General features: G+C 28.9%; 1 protein-coding gene across 3 annotated transcripts; it reads right to left on the reverse strand.

Moving 5' to 3' along the window:
• Nucleotides 1–6,793: 6,793 nt before the first annotated feature.
• On the reverse strand, nt 6,794–7,998 carry LOC119678976 (angiopoietin-related protein 2-like). 3 transcript variants are annotated; one of them, XM_038091111.1, is made up of 5 exons: nt 7,934–7,998; nt 7,764–7,873; nt 7,102–7,710; nt 6,930–7,049; nt 6,794–6,854 (listed from the first exon to the last, which is right to left on the reverse strand). In XM_038091111.1, exons 1-5 carry the CDS (start codon nt 7,985–7,987, stop codon nt 6,833–6,835), a joined length of 915 nt encoding a protein of 304 aa, XP_037947039.1. In that variant the 5' UTR covers nt 7,988–7,998; the 3' UTR covers nt 6,794–6,832. The 3 variants fall into 3 exon arrangements, with proteins under 3 accessions (XP_037947039.1, XP_037947038.1, XP_037947040.1); XM_038091110.1 differs by having other exon boundaries at nt 6,930–7,055; XM_038091112.1 differs by having other exon boundaries at nt 6,802–7,055.
• Between the last annotated feature and the right edge of the window lie 10,727 nt (nt 7,999–18,725).

Genomic DNA, 18,725 nt, shown 5'->3' on the forward strand with positions numbered 1-18,725 from the left:
ATAGAATTTTTAATTATCATTACTTTAGAGAAATAATATGTGAAAAGACTGAAAGAAGACATATTATTTTGGGTATCTTTTCAATACTTAATGAAAGGGTCTAATATTATTAAATGTGTTTATAGATTTTATTTTATATCAAACCAATATATAAAATATAAGAATACAAATATAAAAAAATAATATTTTAAATGAGCAGTAAATAAATAATTTTTGACGAAGATATATATTTAAAGCATCTTTAAGTTTATACAAAATCTGTAACCTCAAGTTCTTTTGGTTGTTTTCTTACTAAAGTGTGTTCTAAATTATTTATTTTATGTATTTAAGCTTTAGTGTTTCATTATTCAAATATAAAATTTTTAGAAATATATAAATTTTAAATAAAATTTCATAAATCGATTATGTTTCAATAAGAATATGTAGCCTCAATATATATTTGTAATTAAACATTTTTTATTGAACTTTTATTTAATTTCAAAGTTTTTTAAATCAATTTTTTTTGTTAATTTTACAAAATTTTTTTTATTTTTGTTTGAAGTTTTATTAAATCTTTATATCTCTTTAATTTCAATTATTGAAGTATGTAAATTTCTTATTGTTAACTATTTGTTAAACACAAGTTTCATACAAAATAGCATTTGTAATTGACACCTGAGAAGTCCTTGGCCTGCAATCAAAATAATCGAAATATTTGACATGAATATTTTGTGTGCCTGACAATGGCTTCTGAACAATTCATCTGAGCTGAGCAAACAAATCACTCAAATGACAAACCCTTATCTATAAGTACATACTAAAGTAAACGGAAGGAACTGTGCATATAAATAATAACAAATATTTGCCAAAATATTTCTATTAATGTTTCATAGACAAATACGCCAATTGAATTATTGTACATTCAAGTAATTCTCGAATCGTTAAGTACATTGGCATTCACTGCATAACCCTATTTTGACTGCCAAAATGTCAATTATAATTTGCTATTAAGGGTTTTCGAACAATTTATAATTAAATGATACATTCTAAATACATATCAATTATTGACTTAATGTTTTAGTTAAGAATTTGTAATTTAAATGAATGCTATTTTTTTTTTTTGTAAAACTGTATATGATATTATTTTATTTTTGATAAAACGTAGATTCTTGCTCTGGTATATTCCTATTCATTATTTGTATAAGAAAACATATCTCTTAATCTTTCATCACCGATTTTTGTATAACTAGTCTAATTATTGATCATGGAGGTGACGAATGCTCTATGCACGCTCAGTATTAGTTCAACACTAAGGGTTTCGTTCATAACGTGATGTTAACTTGCCCGCACTGTCACGGTGACATATGTCAAAAAAAACTATCAACTAGTGATTCTCATTTGTTTTAGATGCACCATTTTATCATATGGATCACTGAATATGAGAAATTGTGAAAATTTATTATAAAAAAGAGGTTTTAATGCAGAAAATATATGTTCTGCTTGGTAGATAGGTATATCAACAAACAAAATTATCAGGAAAAGCGGAAATCTACAAGTCATTGCCGACCAACCATAGCATTAAAAAAAGGCATTATATTTCACTGATTATAAGATATATTCGAATTTTATTTTTAAAAACGTTAAGGTATGATACAAATCGTCAATTCTGATCATTAAGTGTCAATTTTTTTCTTATGTATAAAATGAAAGATATAAATGTGCTATATTAACAAGGTGATGTTTCCAGCAAGAAGTCATTAAATTTGTGAAAGAATAACAAACGAATTATAACTATGCAATGCTTGAATTGTAATGCTTTAGGTATAATTTGGCTTATTGAACTGTAAGAGGAACTACTGCTTTTAAAATCGAATTCACTGGACTCAATCACTCATATGTGCTTCGTCGTATTAGTGGATGTAAATTATTTACTTTTGTAACTCGGGGGCTCGCAATTCTGATGTCGCCGACGTCCAGAGTTGGTATAACTCTGCCATTGCTTTTAACACATATTTTATATTTTAGTGGTCAATAACCTATAAACTGGCAGTAAAAACAAGGTTTAAAAATATTAATATTGGATTGGATTAAAATTGGATTTTGGAAATAACTCTCAAAGTATAGTATGGTGTAGTATGTATAGTATTATCGAAGTGACTAAATCTTCAATCTTGGACTTTTTGTGTCGCTACAATAAATAACGTTTTATGTTTTTTATGTCTAGCAACACAACTAGAATATTGAATTATTAATAGGACGTATTCAATAATAAATTTGAATGTATTATGGTTTTTAAAATAAATTTAAGATATTCCTTGCCTTTTATATTCATTTTTACTTTATTTAGAGTACTTTATTTAGAGTTCACTTAATTTTCACAGTTTGTCCTTTTTTTTAGTTTATTGAATTTATTTGATATTTAATGCAATTCAATATAAGCAATTGTTTTTAAGAACTTTACAATCTTCGCCAATTTTAGCCATGTTCTTTATTACTTTTTTCATTGCTTAGTCTTTATTAAATAATTTTATTATTTGTTTTATATTATTTTTGTATGTAAAGTATCTGTGCACTGCAACTTCATTTAATTTTATATTCATAAGCTTGTTATTTTCATAAAAATTTATAAATGTACTTCTTACGTACTCTTACGTACTTCCTTACTTTATTTTGTATTCTTTTTGCACCTTTTATTGTGTGTTTCACACTCAGTTCCTTCCATAAAGCAGCGCCAAATGCAGCATGGCGAATATTACGCCATTTTAGTACGCATTTCCGCTTGTGCTGTGTGCTGTGTGCTCCATTTTATTCATTTTATGTGAGTATTATTGAATTTTATTCTTTTGCTTTGTTTTATATCCTCTCGTTCCCTGCACACTCTCACATCTAACGCATTTGCATATTCGTTTTATTTTGTTGTATTTATTTTATTCTTTTTATTTATTTATTGTTACTTATTCCTTCTTAAAAATTGCTGCTTCTTATATTGCCTGTGACTTTATATTTGCAACATAAACAAAAATGCATTTGCATAATGGAGCATATTCCCTTTTTTGTTTTGTTTTTTGTTTTTTCTTCTTATTCTAGGACTTTTTTTCGGTATTATGTTTCGTATTATTATGTGCCGGTTTTGGAATGAATTTTTTGATTTATTTTTGTTATAAATTCATTCCTTTAAAATGAAGAAAAAGATATATATTCTGCTAAAGGAAGTATTTAGCAGTATATAGTAGAAAAATTGCATAGAGTGCTTTCACTTAAATATGGAGTGGCGTATGTCAAGTACCTCTTGAGGTGAAGTAGTTGTTATATTACTCAATGATATGTGATTATTAATGAACATATCATTATTAAGATACATTTGCATATAAGTAATAATAAAAAAAATTACGATTGTTGTAGAAAAATTGTTAGATACTTTGCTTATATCTACTTAATGATAACAGAATGGTAAGTGATAGAAATATATGAGATAATATCATATATTTCTACCATGATATTATATCATGGTAATAGTGGTGAAAATTTTTATTTTTTTATTTTCTATAGCTACTATTTGAGTTCAATATTTTTGTAGTCTGGGTTGCCGGTCATAGATGAACTAGCCAGACAGAGTGATTTAGGAAACCACTCGGAACATTTAAACAATCTAGGCATATCGTTGACATAATGTTAACTGTCACTGAATTCTTCCTGTGGCGAACTTTTTAATAAAAGATGGGAATACTCAACGAAGTGCAGGCATGTGTTTGTAAATTGAAGCCAATAGAAGAAAATCAAACTCTTTCCTAGAAATGCCCCGTAGAGATAAAGATATAGGATATGTAGAGATATAGAGATAGATATGTAGAAGATTTACTTAAGGCGTGCCGCCATCTTAACACTTTAGGTGCTTTCTTTATTGAGGATCTTGGCGAACTGCAAAACCTCTATCTGAATAGCATTATAAGCTTTGCCAAAGGTTTTAAGTGGTTCTAATTCTAGGGTTTTTAAATAATAGTAGATTTCTTAGAATTGTCGATAACCTAACATAACCTACCATTTTAATAATAATTTGTTTATCTGAAACTAATCGACCTCTTTTTGAGTTAGTATAATGGCGATCTGAATTAGATTTAAAATTGAATTTTTTTTTTTTATTTTAGGATATTATTTATTTATATGCAATGAGGTTTTCCATAAAAATGTTCAAATAGTTTCCGATAAATTTAAAATATAACCTAAGCCATCATGATTTTGTTAAAGTATAAAAACATTTTAAACAATATTTTATGAATAAAAATATTATTTTTTAACCTGTGACTTTTATAAAAATTATTGTATAATAATTAAAAACTTATTTGCAAATTAATCTTTTTTGTTTCTTGATGTATATATATTTTTTTTTCAATTGATGTACATCGGTAAATATTGAAATTATAGTGGATCAAGAAATCATCTAAGTAATTAGGAGACATTCTCTAAAAAAATCTCTTTCAATGTGATTTGTTTGACTTCGATAGTACTATTCACTGAATTAATGGATATAGATCCCAATATGTAAATGTATAAGCCATTTAAAGTCAAAAAAGTAGATTTTTAGTTCAAAGTCTCTTAAGTCGAATTATTTCACAACTCGAACTCCTATGTACGAACTTTGAATTTTCAACAACTCTTCCTTGTATTTTTTCTTCATAAGTCGAATTCCTCCAACTCGGATATATCCGTAACTCGAAGTAAAAATTCACATGGCTTTATGGGGGTACTTCCCTTTAAATTTAACTCCACAACTCGAATTTTTTGTTTTGCCCTTATATTTTCAAATATTTTTGTCAGTTAGTTTTCTAACTTACGCGACATTATTGGATTCTAACTATCAGCGATACTAAGATGACTAACAACTGCTCTTGTTATTGTAAATTACCTTAATGCGATGATGGAGTTGTGCTTATTATTAGTGAAGCAGTAGACTTTCAATCACAAACATGAGTAAAAGAAATTTCAAATGTTTGACAATCCCGGAATAAATTAATTTAATTATTGAAGTAGAAAAAGGTGGCAAAAAGAAAAAAGATATAGGCGAAAAATATGGAATTCCTTGTAACATCTTATCAACGATTTTAAAAGATAAGGACAACCAATAAAGAGAGTTCTGTAATAATAAACGTAAACGTATTACAATATGTAAATAAGATGACGTGGAAGAAGCTATGTTACAATGGATAATTACTGCAAGAGCAAAAATCTACCTCTGTTGGGTAGTATTATTAGAAAAAAGGCAGAACAGTTTGCAGACACAATTACCATAAATAAAGATACGATTAAGACATTTTGAACATTTATCCATTCCAGAGCAAACGCACCGGATGACATATTCCAATTAAGTAAAATTATGTGTGCATATTCAAATCATTAAATACTTTGGAAATTTAAAGTAAAGTGGCAAAAGTAATGTAGCTGAATATTTTAAATAAAAAATATTTGGTAGAAAGACCAAAAAAAATGTTTTCTCTATAACTCGAATTTTTCCTACTCGAACTTTTTTGCCGTCGCCTTGACGGTACGAGTTAGGAGAATTTCACTATATTACTTTTTACGGCTTCAGAGATACAAACTTAAACGTTCTACAAATATTCCTCGTTTAATATCTTTCATAGAACTAAAGATTGGGACTTCAATTTTCTTTTATTTGAGGTTTTTTTTTGTTAAATTAATATTAATTTTAATAATGATACCAAATTCAAGTTTACTACAGCCGTAGTTATAACTAAAATATTAAACTTGTGTAGAATCCTAAGGTTTGAAAAGACGTGAATATGATTCTATATGATAAAAGTGATTATATATGATACATTGTTTAACAACTTAAGGTTTATATTAAAATTATTTTCTACATTCGATTGTAAAGCTAACTATGATTATAAGGCAGCACCGGTATTCCAATTGAGCAAATGATCACATTGAATCAATATTGTTCATATACTAACGATTCTACGTTTAGCCCATAGTCCTCTAAAATGTGCAATTTTAATAAGACAATTAGGTTAACCTTTCTGAATTTACCACTTAAAATGCACTTCTATTTTAAATATCTGAAACTACTGCATTATTCGATCACTTTATAGACAACATTCGAAAACATATCTTATGTTTGAAATTTTATCTATTAGAGGAACGCCTGCTGAAAATAGTAAAGGTTTCTATCGTTAAAGTTTAAGAGGTAGAAAGAGATAGAAATCGAATTATTTTGTGATATTATACTCGATACAAAGCGTGAAATAACTAAAAGCACGCAAAATTTATTCTATAAACGCAATAATTTCGTGAAACTCTTGAGATCTGCATTTGAGAATTCCAATACCTGGGCTCAGAAGCCATATTTGATAACCTAATCAAATGCTTTAATGTGGATTTTACAATCAGTGAAATGCACGACTAAGCTCAACATGCTTTTAAAAACATAAGATCAAGTTATGCTAAGTACTTCCTTACATGGGAAGTATAAGGATGCGGACAGTATAAATAATATAAAAATATGATTGAAGTGAGACGAGAACTGTGTATTTTAGCGTAAACAAATATTTTGTTTAAAAAAGTTTTTGATGTATAAATTAAAATGGAAACCTAAAAAGAAGATGTTTAAACTGTCCTTTAACAGATGAATTTAAAATTGCTCTGTGATTATTTTTTGCACTTTCTAATTAAACATATATGAATTCATATACTGAATTCCTCAATTCCTCAATGTACACCTCGATATCTTTTTACGATTGCACTAACAAGAAACTAAAACACAGATTTTAATTATTTCAAAAATGCGAAAATTTGTATAAGCCATCAACATACGAGTAAAATCATTTTAGTCAACATGTAATTACAGATTTATATCCGATGTACTAGTTTTTAAAATTATTATATTATATTATAAAATATATATCAAATATTAGTTCAGTAATACCGAAAGGCCTTACTTTTTTGGTCTGATTGCCATCACTGTGCCTTTTAAAGTATATTCTCCTCCATGCCAATTGCCCCAATAAATTCCAGTCGTATTATTTGTACCATATTCACCGTTTAAGTTGCAATTAGAACTGAAACTTTATTCAACTGTTTAATTATAGAGGTCAGAAGTATCTTATATACCTGTCTAAGCAATCATGATACCACCAGCCACTTTTGAAAAGTTTAGCACAATCTTTAGTTGATATATCATTATTAACGTCTATTGTTGAAAATTTTTGACCCTCATGGGGACCAAATGAATCGCCGGCATCTCCTGTATATTTACCCAAAATGTTTATTGCATATTTAGTTGATTCATCACCGATAGCAAAAGAGTCGTAATATGCGGAACGCTTTTGACCTTCGAAGTCTTCTAAATTTATCCATAATTCATTTATTTCAGATTGTGTTAAAGCGTGTAATTTGTCTAATCCAATAAAAAAAGCACCTGCCAAATTACCGAATCCTGATTTGTATGTATCCCAATCAACGAAAAAATTTATACTGCTTTCTACACGTCGCTGAATAACTGTCCAAGCAGTACCATTATTGGGATCCGATATGCAGTAGACATAAAATGGTTTTAAATCTGATTCTGGAATATATAGTTTATAAATACCACTCTCCTTGTCGTCACCAAGCAATGCTTCAGCGCAGCTCTTGCGATAATTTGATTTTTCTACTGTTAGCTTTTGGTTTATTTCTGTAACTGATTGTGAGAGATTAAATATTATTTGCTCTTGAGTTAATCTGGAAGAATTATTTTATTTAGTTTGTCATTTGTTAAAAAATTGGAAGAATACCTCATATCTACTAGGTCCATTTTGATGGCCTGCAATTCATCGTTAAGAGTAAATATTTCAGAATCTCTTCTTATATCATGGCATTTTATTTTATGACAACAACCAGTATTCTTAAATATTTATTATTAGTGAAGTTTTAATTCAAATTATTTTAAAAAAATTCCATTTACCAAAAGTACTAAAACATTTATTAAAGAAAATGCAACTAATTTGTGTATCAGCATCTTGACGAGTCGGAAATTACTACTTGAATGAAATATGAATTAATACATTAAATTGTAAACTGATTGAAGCTTATATTCTTATCAATAATATTATATAATGTACTTGAGGAATTTTTCTTTGTTCATATTTCTACTTAATTTCAAGAAATTAAAAATACTTAAATATATGATTATCAATTTGCATATAATCTGTATAAATGTTTTTATAATCATAATTATAGATTTCAATCAATTTCTGATGAAAATCGTACGAGTGTTGCTCATACAGTTTTTTTTTCCATTATGAAGCAAATGAATTACAAAGTGTTTATAGTGTTAATTAATTCCTGCCATTATTTTACTAAATAGTAACTAGTTTGCAAATGTTAGAGAGTTTGAGGACTCGTTTTATATACTTACATTCACCATACTTTGCGCAAAACCTATGAAAAAATTAGGTATTGACAAATCACAAGTTCATAGTGACCAACTCCACTCTGGCGTTATATGCTGTCGATACGTGTATGCTATACTCAGATAAATGTGCTCTCAACATAACCAACACACTTCTAGAGCATATAAATCTCATTCTGGAATATTTTCAGAAATGGAAAATAAAAATCAATAATGAAAAAACTAAGACTCTGTTTATAACGCGTAAGTAAAGACAGCATCCGTCGAGAGTGAGAGTGGGTGATATGGTGATAAACTGGGAGAATAGCGTTAAAAATATCGAAATCACGTTGAACAAACAATTCACAAGGCTTAAAATTGTTCAATTGAAAAGAATTAGCTGTGCCAAAATTTTTCATTACCTCCAACCGCTATTTAGAAATGAAAATCTCAATACTAAGAAGAGGAAACTGATATATAACCAAATAATTCGTCCGTCACTTCTATATGGTTGTGTAGCGTTAAGCAAAGCTTCAAACACTACTATTCACTAGCTAGAAATTGCACAAAGCCAGGCTCTGAGAAGACTTTTCAAAGTTCCATGGTACATTGGGACGAACGACATCCTCAGGGATATCAAGAATGATCCCATTAAAAAATACCTAAAGGATAGAGCCTTGAAATTATTTGCGAAATCTGACAGACTTACCACCACCACGTTATCCAATCTCAGAATGGTTGCAGGCTCCTCAGGGAGGTATGCAGATCTGAGATCAATTATTGCTTAGTCTGATCAAGTGACAAACAATAATTTAGTCAAGGCGCAAAGAGGGGTTTTGAAGAAACCTCGTAGTTAATAGAGAGTCAAAGTGCTCAGGTGCACTGACTCAACTAGCCTCAACATAATAACTCGTATTAACAAAACATGAATTTAATTGTCTGGAAAATTTTTGGCAGCACAAATCTTAAAAAGGGCGTGTTTTATCGCTTACGTCCTCTTGAAAGCATAGATCATCTTTATATACATTCATGCATTCAATTTCAAGGAAAGATGAATTAATACTCATTAATTATATTTGAAAAAGTAAGGGCACATTATAACTCTGTACCAAATATACATCATACAGTGAGTCTTATTCAATGGTTTTTTGACAATTATTTGTATATTTTTGCTGCCCCTAACTACCTAACCTACCTAAATTTTTTTAGTACGAAAGCTCATCCAACTAGCGTTTAATACCACCAATCGGACTTTTACAATGCGGGATACAGATAACTAAAGTCATCTATTAGGAAAATAATGGATTTCTTTTAACAACATCTAGTAAAACTCTTTTTATATAAATTAATACATTTCTTCTACATTTTTTCAATGACTACACGCAGAAATTTTGTAATAACAATAAATTATTAAGAAAGGATGAAACATTTAAAAAATATGTGAAATAATGTTGATCCTTAATCCTTGAATGAATATTTTCCTTTTAGTGAAAGTGAACAACATGCAAAGCAAATGCAATTTTGCAATGACTTATGATGAAGTTTTATTAAAATCTTTGCGGTACATGGTGAGTGCACCTTTAGTAGTGTTCCGAAATGGAATTTATGTCACACATAAAATAGAAAGTTGAAAATTGCAATAAAATAAAAATTTTTAAATAAAAGTTGCGCAATAATATAAATAATGAAAGGAATTTTTTATTACCAATTTAACAACACTCCAAAAGAATAAAATAAAAAATTTACGAATGGTGAGTGCTACTCTCAGACTCATAAAGGAATGGATGAGTAGAAACATAATTTTTAGTAAATAAATATAGTACTTTATCTTTTGTGTATAGAAAATATATGCAATTAAAATTTAATAAGTGACTTTAAAAGAAAAGGATTTTGTACTAATTTATTAAGTTCTATATAAAATATTGTTGTGAAAGAAATTGAAATCAGTTATTATTTACATGATTTATTATATCTCAGGGAAATATTTCCAAATTTGAGGCAAGTTTTGCATTAATTAAATTTCATTTAAAATAAATCTTATATAAAAAGATTTTTTTGGCATTATTAATTCGTACACTTCTAACACAAGAACTAACTTGAAGTAACTACAAGTATGTCCAAGGGTACTTCAATGTCCCACCACTCAATTTCTAATTTGAGAACGTACAAATGCCGCACAATGTACGGAGTTCTAATTACCAATCATGGCAGCAGCTTGTTTTGACATTTTAAATTAATTAATTTCAAAATCTGAAAAAGCGGACGTTAGTACAAGGTAAAGTGTGCACCTTAACATGATTTATGATTAATGAATAGTTTATTTTTCATTTAGTTAAGAAAGTCGAAACCTTAAATCACGTATGAAATCAAAAAAAGAAACATGAAAGCCTTTTCATGTATCCATAACTTATTATATTACAATGCATAGTTATGATTATTGTATTTTAAAACTAATGAAAACTATTTAAACATATATAAATAAATATCTACAGGTATAATAATATTGTAGGGTATTATACAATAAATTTGACATACGCAAAATTAATGTATATATTAATTTTTTTAATTAATATTAATAAATTAATGTATGTATACATATGTATATATTTATTACTTCGCCAAATATTTTACATATAATATTTTACATAAATTTATTCAAATCTAATACAGAAAAAAGAACTGAAATTTAAAAATAGGTACTATACAGCCAACGTTCGGATGCCTAGTTTAGTGGTCCTCGCTGAGTAAACAGCACATTTAGTCTAGTTCAAAAACTAACCAACAATTAAAACAAGTATGCATGTAAGTTACGGCGGTATTGAAGTCATGCCTCACTAGTGCGTTCAATGCTATGGTTCACTTAATATTCACATTTAATAAATGACTACTTATGAGTACTTGAAAGTCCTCGCCCATCAGAAATTCCATAAAAGGGAATTGGGATGTAGGGGTAATAACCACGATAAGGAAGTTCAGCAATTTACACTGATGTCTAACACATGGATAAAGCAACAAAAGCTGGTACTTATTTAACGGATCTAGACATTAGTAAGTTGTGCCATCTTTGCAAGTCATCTATAATATTTCAAGCAAAAATTTTCAACATCCTAAAAGCCTGTCAGCATGTGCTTTCATGAAAAGATGTCTATATTCTCACTTATAGTAGGGCATAGATTAAAGCTAATCCAGTCGTTCTCATGTCGTTCAAAATAGTTCAGGAATATAAACGATGTAAAACGTTCTACGTAGTTGGTCTAAGACAGTCTAGTTTAAGTTCCTAAATATACTCATATCACAGAGAGGAGAAATCGATGCTCCTGTCATTTCACCTAATGCACCTTAAAGATAATTATACTGCATAATGCTTTGCTTAATATTGTATCTTTTTTAAAAATTTTTAAAAAAAAAAACGTTTTCTAATGAAGAATATTTTATTTCTTGGTAAAAATCAGTTTTATTTAATTTTTTTTTTTTTTTTATGTTTTTTTGGGCTAAATAAACTTTTGGCAAATAATATGTCGTTTGAGTCAAAAAATAATTCTTGATTGCGCATTCGACACTTTCCGCTTGTCGCTATTAAGTCTCCACATCCAAAAACTGTAGCTATTTCTAAGGTACTCTTTTCATCATCATATTCCAGAAGAATTCGTTATCAATTTATTATGTAGAAACCATTTTAAACATATCCTGAGTTATGTGCACAGTAAAGGCATGTTCCATTCTCCATAATCATTGGTGACACCATGTATGCTATGGGCAATATCTAGATTTATAGCAAACATTATGAGCAATGAGTAGGTTATTAAACAGCTGTACTAAATAATATTTTCATACCACTTCAAAATACACACTTTATTTTCTGTTTTTATAATTCACATGCTAATAAAATTACAAAGTATCAAATTAAATATTCTTTAATGAATATTTGTGAGAATATTGGTCTCGCATAGATCTTAGTTCCATTCTTCTTTTAAAATTGAATTTCGTTTTCGTATTATGTATATCAATTAAAAAGATGGTATTTCAGCACTACAGGGGTTACATATATATTTGGAATTAATAGAAAATTCTCGGATATTTTCGTATATATATTTAGTTATAATTTTTAATTCAATGTAAACAACTGAGTATTATATTAATACTTATAATAAAAGTATTAAGATATAGAATTAAGAATTAAGATATATTTTTTCTTTAAATATAGTAAATAATAAATCATACTAAGTTAATATTTAATAAGTTCACAAATTTTTCACAATAATGTTAGAAATAAATCACTTTGAATAGATATGAAAAGAAAACAACAAAAATTTTAGCTAATTTATTGAAATTTTGCTGTTTCGAGTTTTGGCAAGTACTCATCATCAGTGGTCTTAGGAAATAATCGAATTTTGATTAGTTTAAAGTCCGTATATAATACTGTTTGGACTGGAAGTGCTAGGCTTACAACTCGTGTCTGTTAAATTAGAAGCGGTGACTAATCGTGCTTCTACACAAGTAGCAAAGGCTATTTCTTTTTATTTTATTAAGAACATGATTAGAAACCCTTACTGAGTCCAATTACTTCCTTTATAGGAAAAGCAGTATGATAGAAATTTACTGTTTATATAAGATTTATTAATAAAAAAATTTAGTCTTTAGTAAATAATTATCCGCTTCTGTTTCCATTTAGAAAACATAATCTCATATTGCAGTTCCACAAATTTGTAAATCATATATGAAAAGGCAAAATTATTCTTTATTAATTTTGCTCTTAACATATAAAGTCTTAGGAATCATTGTGCTCCTGTAAAGTTTCGATCCATATAACACATGAGATAAATGTCTTTTTGATAGTTTCGTTTTAGCAGGAAATATTCTCATTGATATTTCGTTATTTTGTTATTGTACGTATAATTACGAATAGAAAAAAAAATATAGAATATATTTAAAACGACTTTATTTGATGAGAACTGTCAATAAACAAATTTTTGATGCCACACACGTAACCATTTAGTATTTTCTCAACAGTTTTACTATAATATTTTGGTCACTAAACTTGAATAATCTTCGAAACCGACGCTGAATATAAAATACAAAACTTTTGCATAGAAGCTAATATCCTTTTTAGTATCCTTCATTACTATATACGAGTATAAGGGTTATGAATTATTGTAATAAAAATTTTATTTGAAAATTATTCACTCCGCTAGATAGCTTGACTTTACATTTTATTCTTTCCCCATTAAGGCGAGTTATGTGTTCTTGATTCCATGCTGATGCAGTGGCAGAATATATCCTTTCTTTCATATTTTATGCAGTGCACCAGCAAAAATTTTGAACTGCTGTCAGTTAACACAAAACTGAGAAATACAAAGTGCACAACCACAGTATAAGCGTTGTGGCACGCATATTATCTCGGTGGTTCCACGTATCACTGCATCATATTTACTGCTTCACAAATATTAATAAAGCTCATGCCACATATGGAAAGTAAACAGAATCGCGTGACATATTTTGACGGTGGTGCAGCGCGAATATTGGCTCAAGTTTATGAAATGTGCGTACCAGAGGCATCACTTGCACTTGCACTTCCAGTTCAGATTTAAAGCATAAGTTTCCAAAGAAATAAGTTTGGTGAGGCACGTATAGACTTTATACATAAATTTTAGACGTTTTTGAGAATTTTATTCCAAATATTTTTCAAAAATACTCAACTTCAGAAGTTTAGGGAAAAATATTCGCTGATGAAATTTTGCATACATCAATTTTTTTTGGCATTAATTATGAGCTATGAGAGAAATGTTGTGAAACCTATACTCTCTGTAGTATGTTGACCTGGAATTTATGTTTAAAAATTCCGAGGTAAAAATTTTAGATGTTCTATTTTTGTGTCAGGTTGATAGTACTGTAACATATTATGGCATTAATATTTATACCAATCTGTCAATTCGAGTACACGTGGCTGTCGGTTTGGTTAGTTTATATGAAATACATCCAGCGATTTTTAGTTAATATATTTTGTAAGAACACAGGTTTTGCAGAGTAAGTTTAGTTCGAGTGAAAGCCTTCTGTACCAAAGCTCACTTAAGCACAAATAATGGGACGCTGCGATATCATAGAAATGGATATTAGACTCAACACTACATTGTAGTATAGTACTGTCAACTTACCTTACAAAAATAAATTCTAAAATTCATGTGTGCAAAATGAAATCAGTTTTCAAATGAAGTTTAATTGAATTAATATCAAAGATATTAATTCGGATTCAACATTTGTACTATATAAAGAGAAGTTAATTTTTATGAGATAAATATATTTAAATCTCAGATTTGATGCACAATTGCTAATAGTATGTTTCCATTGCTCACTTCGTTAGTTTAGCTTACTAAGTGAGTTTCATTAACCATACAAATAGCTCCCACGTTATTAGTACTTAATAAAGCAAGAAAGAAATTACGCATAAAAATAATTTTCGCATGATGGAAATTACAGAAATTTGATGGATTTGTCATATGTTTTATATATAAAATGCAGACAAACAAAAGCTGAACTGTAAACAAATGTACTGATAAAGGAAGTATTTAATAAAAACTTTCTTCTTATTAAGAGATTAGGTTTAGCAAAGCTTCAAACACTACTATTCGCCAGCTAGAAATTGCACAAAGCTAGGCTCTGAGAAGATTTTTCAAGGTACCATGGTACATTAGGACGAATGATATCCTCGGGGACTTCAAGATTGCTCCCATCAAAAAATACATAAAGGATAAAGCCCTGAAATTATTTGCGAAAACTGACAGACTTACCAACACCACTTTATCAACTTTCAGAATGGTTACAGGCTTGCAGGGTAGGTATGCAGATCTCAGGTCAATTATTGCTTAGTCTGATGAAGTGATAATCCAGTCAAGGCATAAAGAGGGGCTTTGAGTTAAGAAAGAGTATAAGTTCTCAACTGCAATGGCTCTAAAAGGTTCAACATAATAAGGTAATAGATATATAAAATGTATATATATGAATGATCATATAACATGAAATAAGTCAATTATATATCATATTTAAAATTTTGTGTGGTGTATTATTTAGTGTATTCTTCTTCAGCAGAACAGAGTTGAGGTTGCTGGTAGTATATTTAATGAGTCGCCATGCAGTGGGTGGTGACAATGGTGAAGGTGAAATGCGTCACCTTAACAAAATGGGTCTGTGCGAAGAGATAGTTTGTCGACTCTGCGTAGAAGCAGACGAGACTTCCATTCACATTCTCTGTGCCTGCCCAGCCTTGATCTGGACCAGGAGAAGGTCACTGGGTTGAGAACTACTCTCCTCTTCTGTCATTACGTGATTCTCAATGGCTGAAATTTTGGATTTCATTCGAACGGCGAAATGTCTACTGTTCGGTTAGGGTCTGCTGCAGCACAAAAGATCAACCATGGTCGCAGTGCTTTGCTCCGTTTGAAGCGGATATTCTGTTTATTTCTAATTCAAATTCTAAGTAATTGAGTAAAATTTATCTTAAGAAACAGAAACTCTCTTAAAACTTTCAAAGAACTTTCTAACACATAAGAGCTCTTTTAAATGCAATGAGTAAGTTAATGGAAACGACAAAATCCTAAAGTTACTTAAGTAACTTAATAAGTAGGCAGTGGAAATATGGTATAAGATTAGAACTTTGAATCTGTCGAATTTTTTGAAGTAGTGACACTACTTTAATTAATTTAAAAAAAATCATGTAGAGTTCTTTTGTGGTTGCTTCAACGTTTTTAGTTAATGAATAGTTTCTTCATTGTATTTAAAGTGTTCAATTTATAAAGATAAAATTCAAGCTTTTGATAACAACTGATATCTATTCATAAGTGATTTTATCAGAATAAGCTTAAAAAAGTAGGTAAAAAAAGAAGTCTCTAGGTAGCTAATTAAAAAGCAAGATTTTAAACTCGATTGCTACTCTATATTTAAAAAAAAATTATATATTTGCTTAAATGTTGTGAAATAAGATGTTATAATTTGAAGCATAACTTGAATAGATTGCCTTTTATATATTTTAAATCTTCTTTTTTGCTTATCATTCAGTTAAAATTATTAGCATAGGAAATGATATACTCTACTTATTTAAATAGCAAAAGGCCATGGAGAGTGTTGTACAATTTTTTTAGGTAAATATCCTTATGTATTAATACTTCAATTTGAAGTTTATGTGCATTCACTCTACACTTAATTAGCTGAACATTATCTCGAGGGAACTTTAAAGCAGTTACAATGTTTCATCATTTGACGGAAGTGAGTTTATGAGTACAGGCAAGTATCTGGTAAAAAGCAGTACACAACCGAAAACCAAATGAAAAATATCAAAGGAAATATATTTCTCTATGCTGGATAATTTCATTCAAAATTTTTCTAAATACGCTGCTGTGTAAAAGGAATCTCTAATGCATTGAAGAAAAGGAATATTTTCCGCCTAAACTTTTAATTAAATGAAAAAATATTGTGAGCACACTTTATCCTCAACATTTTTTAATTTAAAATATTTTGAATAGTAGCGTCTCTAAATAGCTCTTTTAATATTTTTTTAACTTTTACGTCAATTTAGTTGAAGTATCTTTTCTGACCTTGTTTGCGACGCCAAACAAGTTTCAATGGAGCTTAATGCTTCAGCAAATATTTACAATAAAAATTTCTACTCAGAAATAAAAACAAATTTCTGTTTAAATTTTAAAAATTTAGCAAACAAATGTATTTTAATATTTTTTATACCTTAATTCTGCGAAAAGGTATTGTTTAATGTTTTCTAGTATATTTTTTTGTAGAATGTGGACATGCAATATGACAAGTCTACTGCAGAATTAATAATGAGAGTGAAAAATTATTTAATATCAAGCACATCAAAGATTTTCAACGAAAGGTGAATTATTGGATTGAATATTTATTACTTTGATTTCAGGTCTCTTTTAGGTGAGTAGCATAGAAATTTAGGATTACTCATAAAAATGTAAGGGAACACGCCTTTAAGGAAAAAGAAAGTATTTTGTAAAAAGTTCAAGGTAAAAGTTTTATTTCTTCACTTTAAATTTAATTAACTTTAACCAACAAGAGTTTTAGCAACAGACATAATATTTTATCGATTTTAAGTTACTACGAGAATATTCACTTTATATAAACTTCCTTATTCTAATTACTAAAATTGTCTTTTAATATTTCATTATTATTTAATAATTCAGAGTAGTAATAATGAACGGCGATTGCAGTTCTCACTTATAAAACAATTAAAATTCACTTATAAAGCAAACATACAAATTGTTAGGGAGACTAACATAGATACAAATACTGATATCTTATCTTCAGCGCGAGCAAAGTCAATATACGCCTCGCAATTATCTCGAATCTATTGTTAAGCCGCTCGGTGAACATAATGACAAAAGTCATTTTCAGCGGCTTTGTTTGATTGAAAATACAAGGACTTTGGCGCACGTTGGTGACAATTGTCACAAATTGCAAATTCAATTAGTACTGCCACAAACGTGTAAGCTGGTCGAAAATGAATCAGTGGGCCTTTGCTGTCAGAAATGGTGAATAAACAGTGGTCATATTAGGGAAAATATTAAACGAAATTGATAACCCAGTCAATAATTTCGGAAAAGATGAGCTGAGATGAGTTATTGTGACGAAGTCACTTAAAAATCATTCTAATGAGATACAGAGGATCACAGCTTTGTCTATAGAATTTAAATTGCATAAAGTACTGGGATCTCATGTAAACACAGTACTGTGACTTTGGGTTTTGATATATGAAGGTTGAAATGATATCAATAAAATCTAGTTTCAAAACCTATTTTTTTTTTTATTAAGTAGTAACATTAATGTACCGCAAATAAAGATTAAATCTGAACTACACTACTTCACTATGAGAAATTTTATTTTTACTTAACCTAATGGGTTGGAAACTTAAATAATATTAAAAAATAAAATTATATTATAAAATCAAAATGATAGCATTGTGTCTTTCCTTTGAATTCATTTGTGACCTTTGTGCAGTAAAAGCCTATATGTTGATACTGTCAACAGTATCCACTTTTAACAAATACTGCCAGCAGTTTCTTCTATTTCTAACGATATGTTCAAACCTTTCATAAGATCGACCTTTTTTTGGAAATAACAGTTTTCGATTATATACACTGCAACTTTACAATATTTGATGGCAACCCAGTTCCCACATTTGAAAGCCGTAACTCCACATGGATTTTATTACCGACTTGATGATGCATCGATAAGCCAATGAAATAAATAATTTTTGTATGTATTTGTGGTTTGTTTTAGCATCTATATACCATCTTTTACCTAAATATATTACTAAGGATTTTACATAACTATTGGAAGGTAGTTTTCGTTCGTT

Source organism: Teleopsis dalmanni, chromosome 2 (assembly GCF_002237135.1).
Source record: "Teleopsis dalmanni isolate 2A chromosome 2, ASM223713v2, whole genome shotgun sequence".
Classification (NCBI taxonomy): Eukaryota; Metazoa; Arthropoda; class Insecta; order Diptera; family Diopsidae; genus Teleopsis; species Teleopsis dalmanni.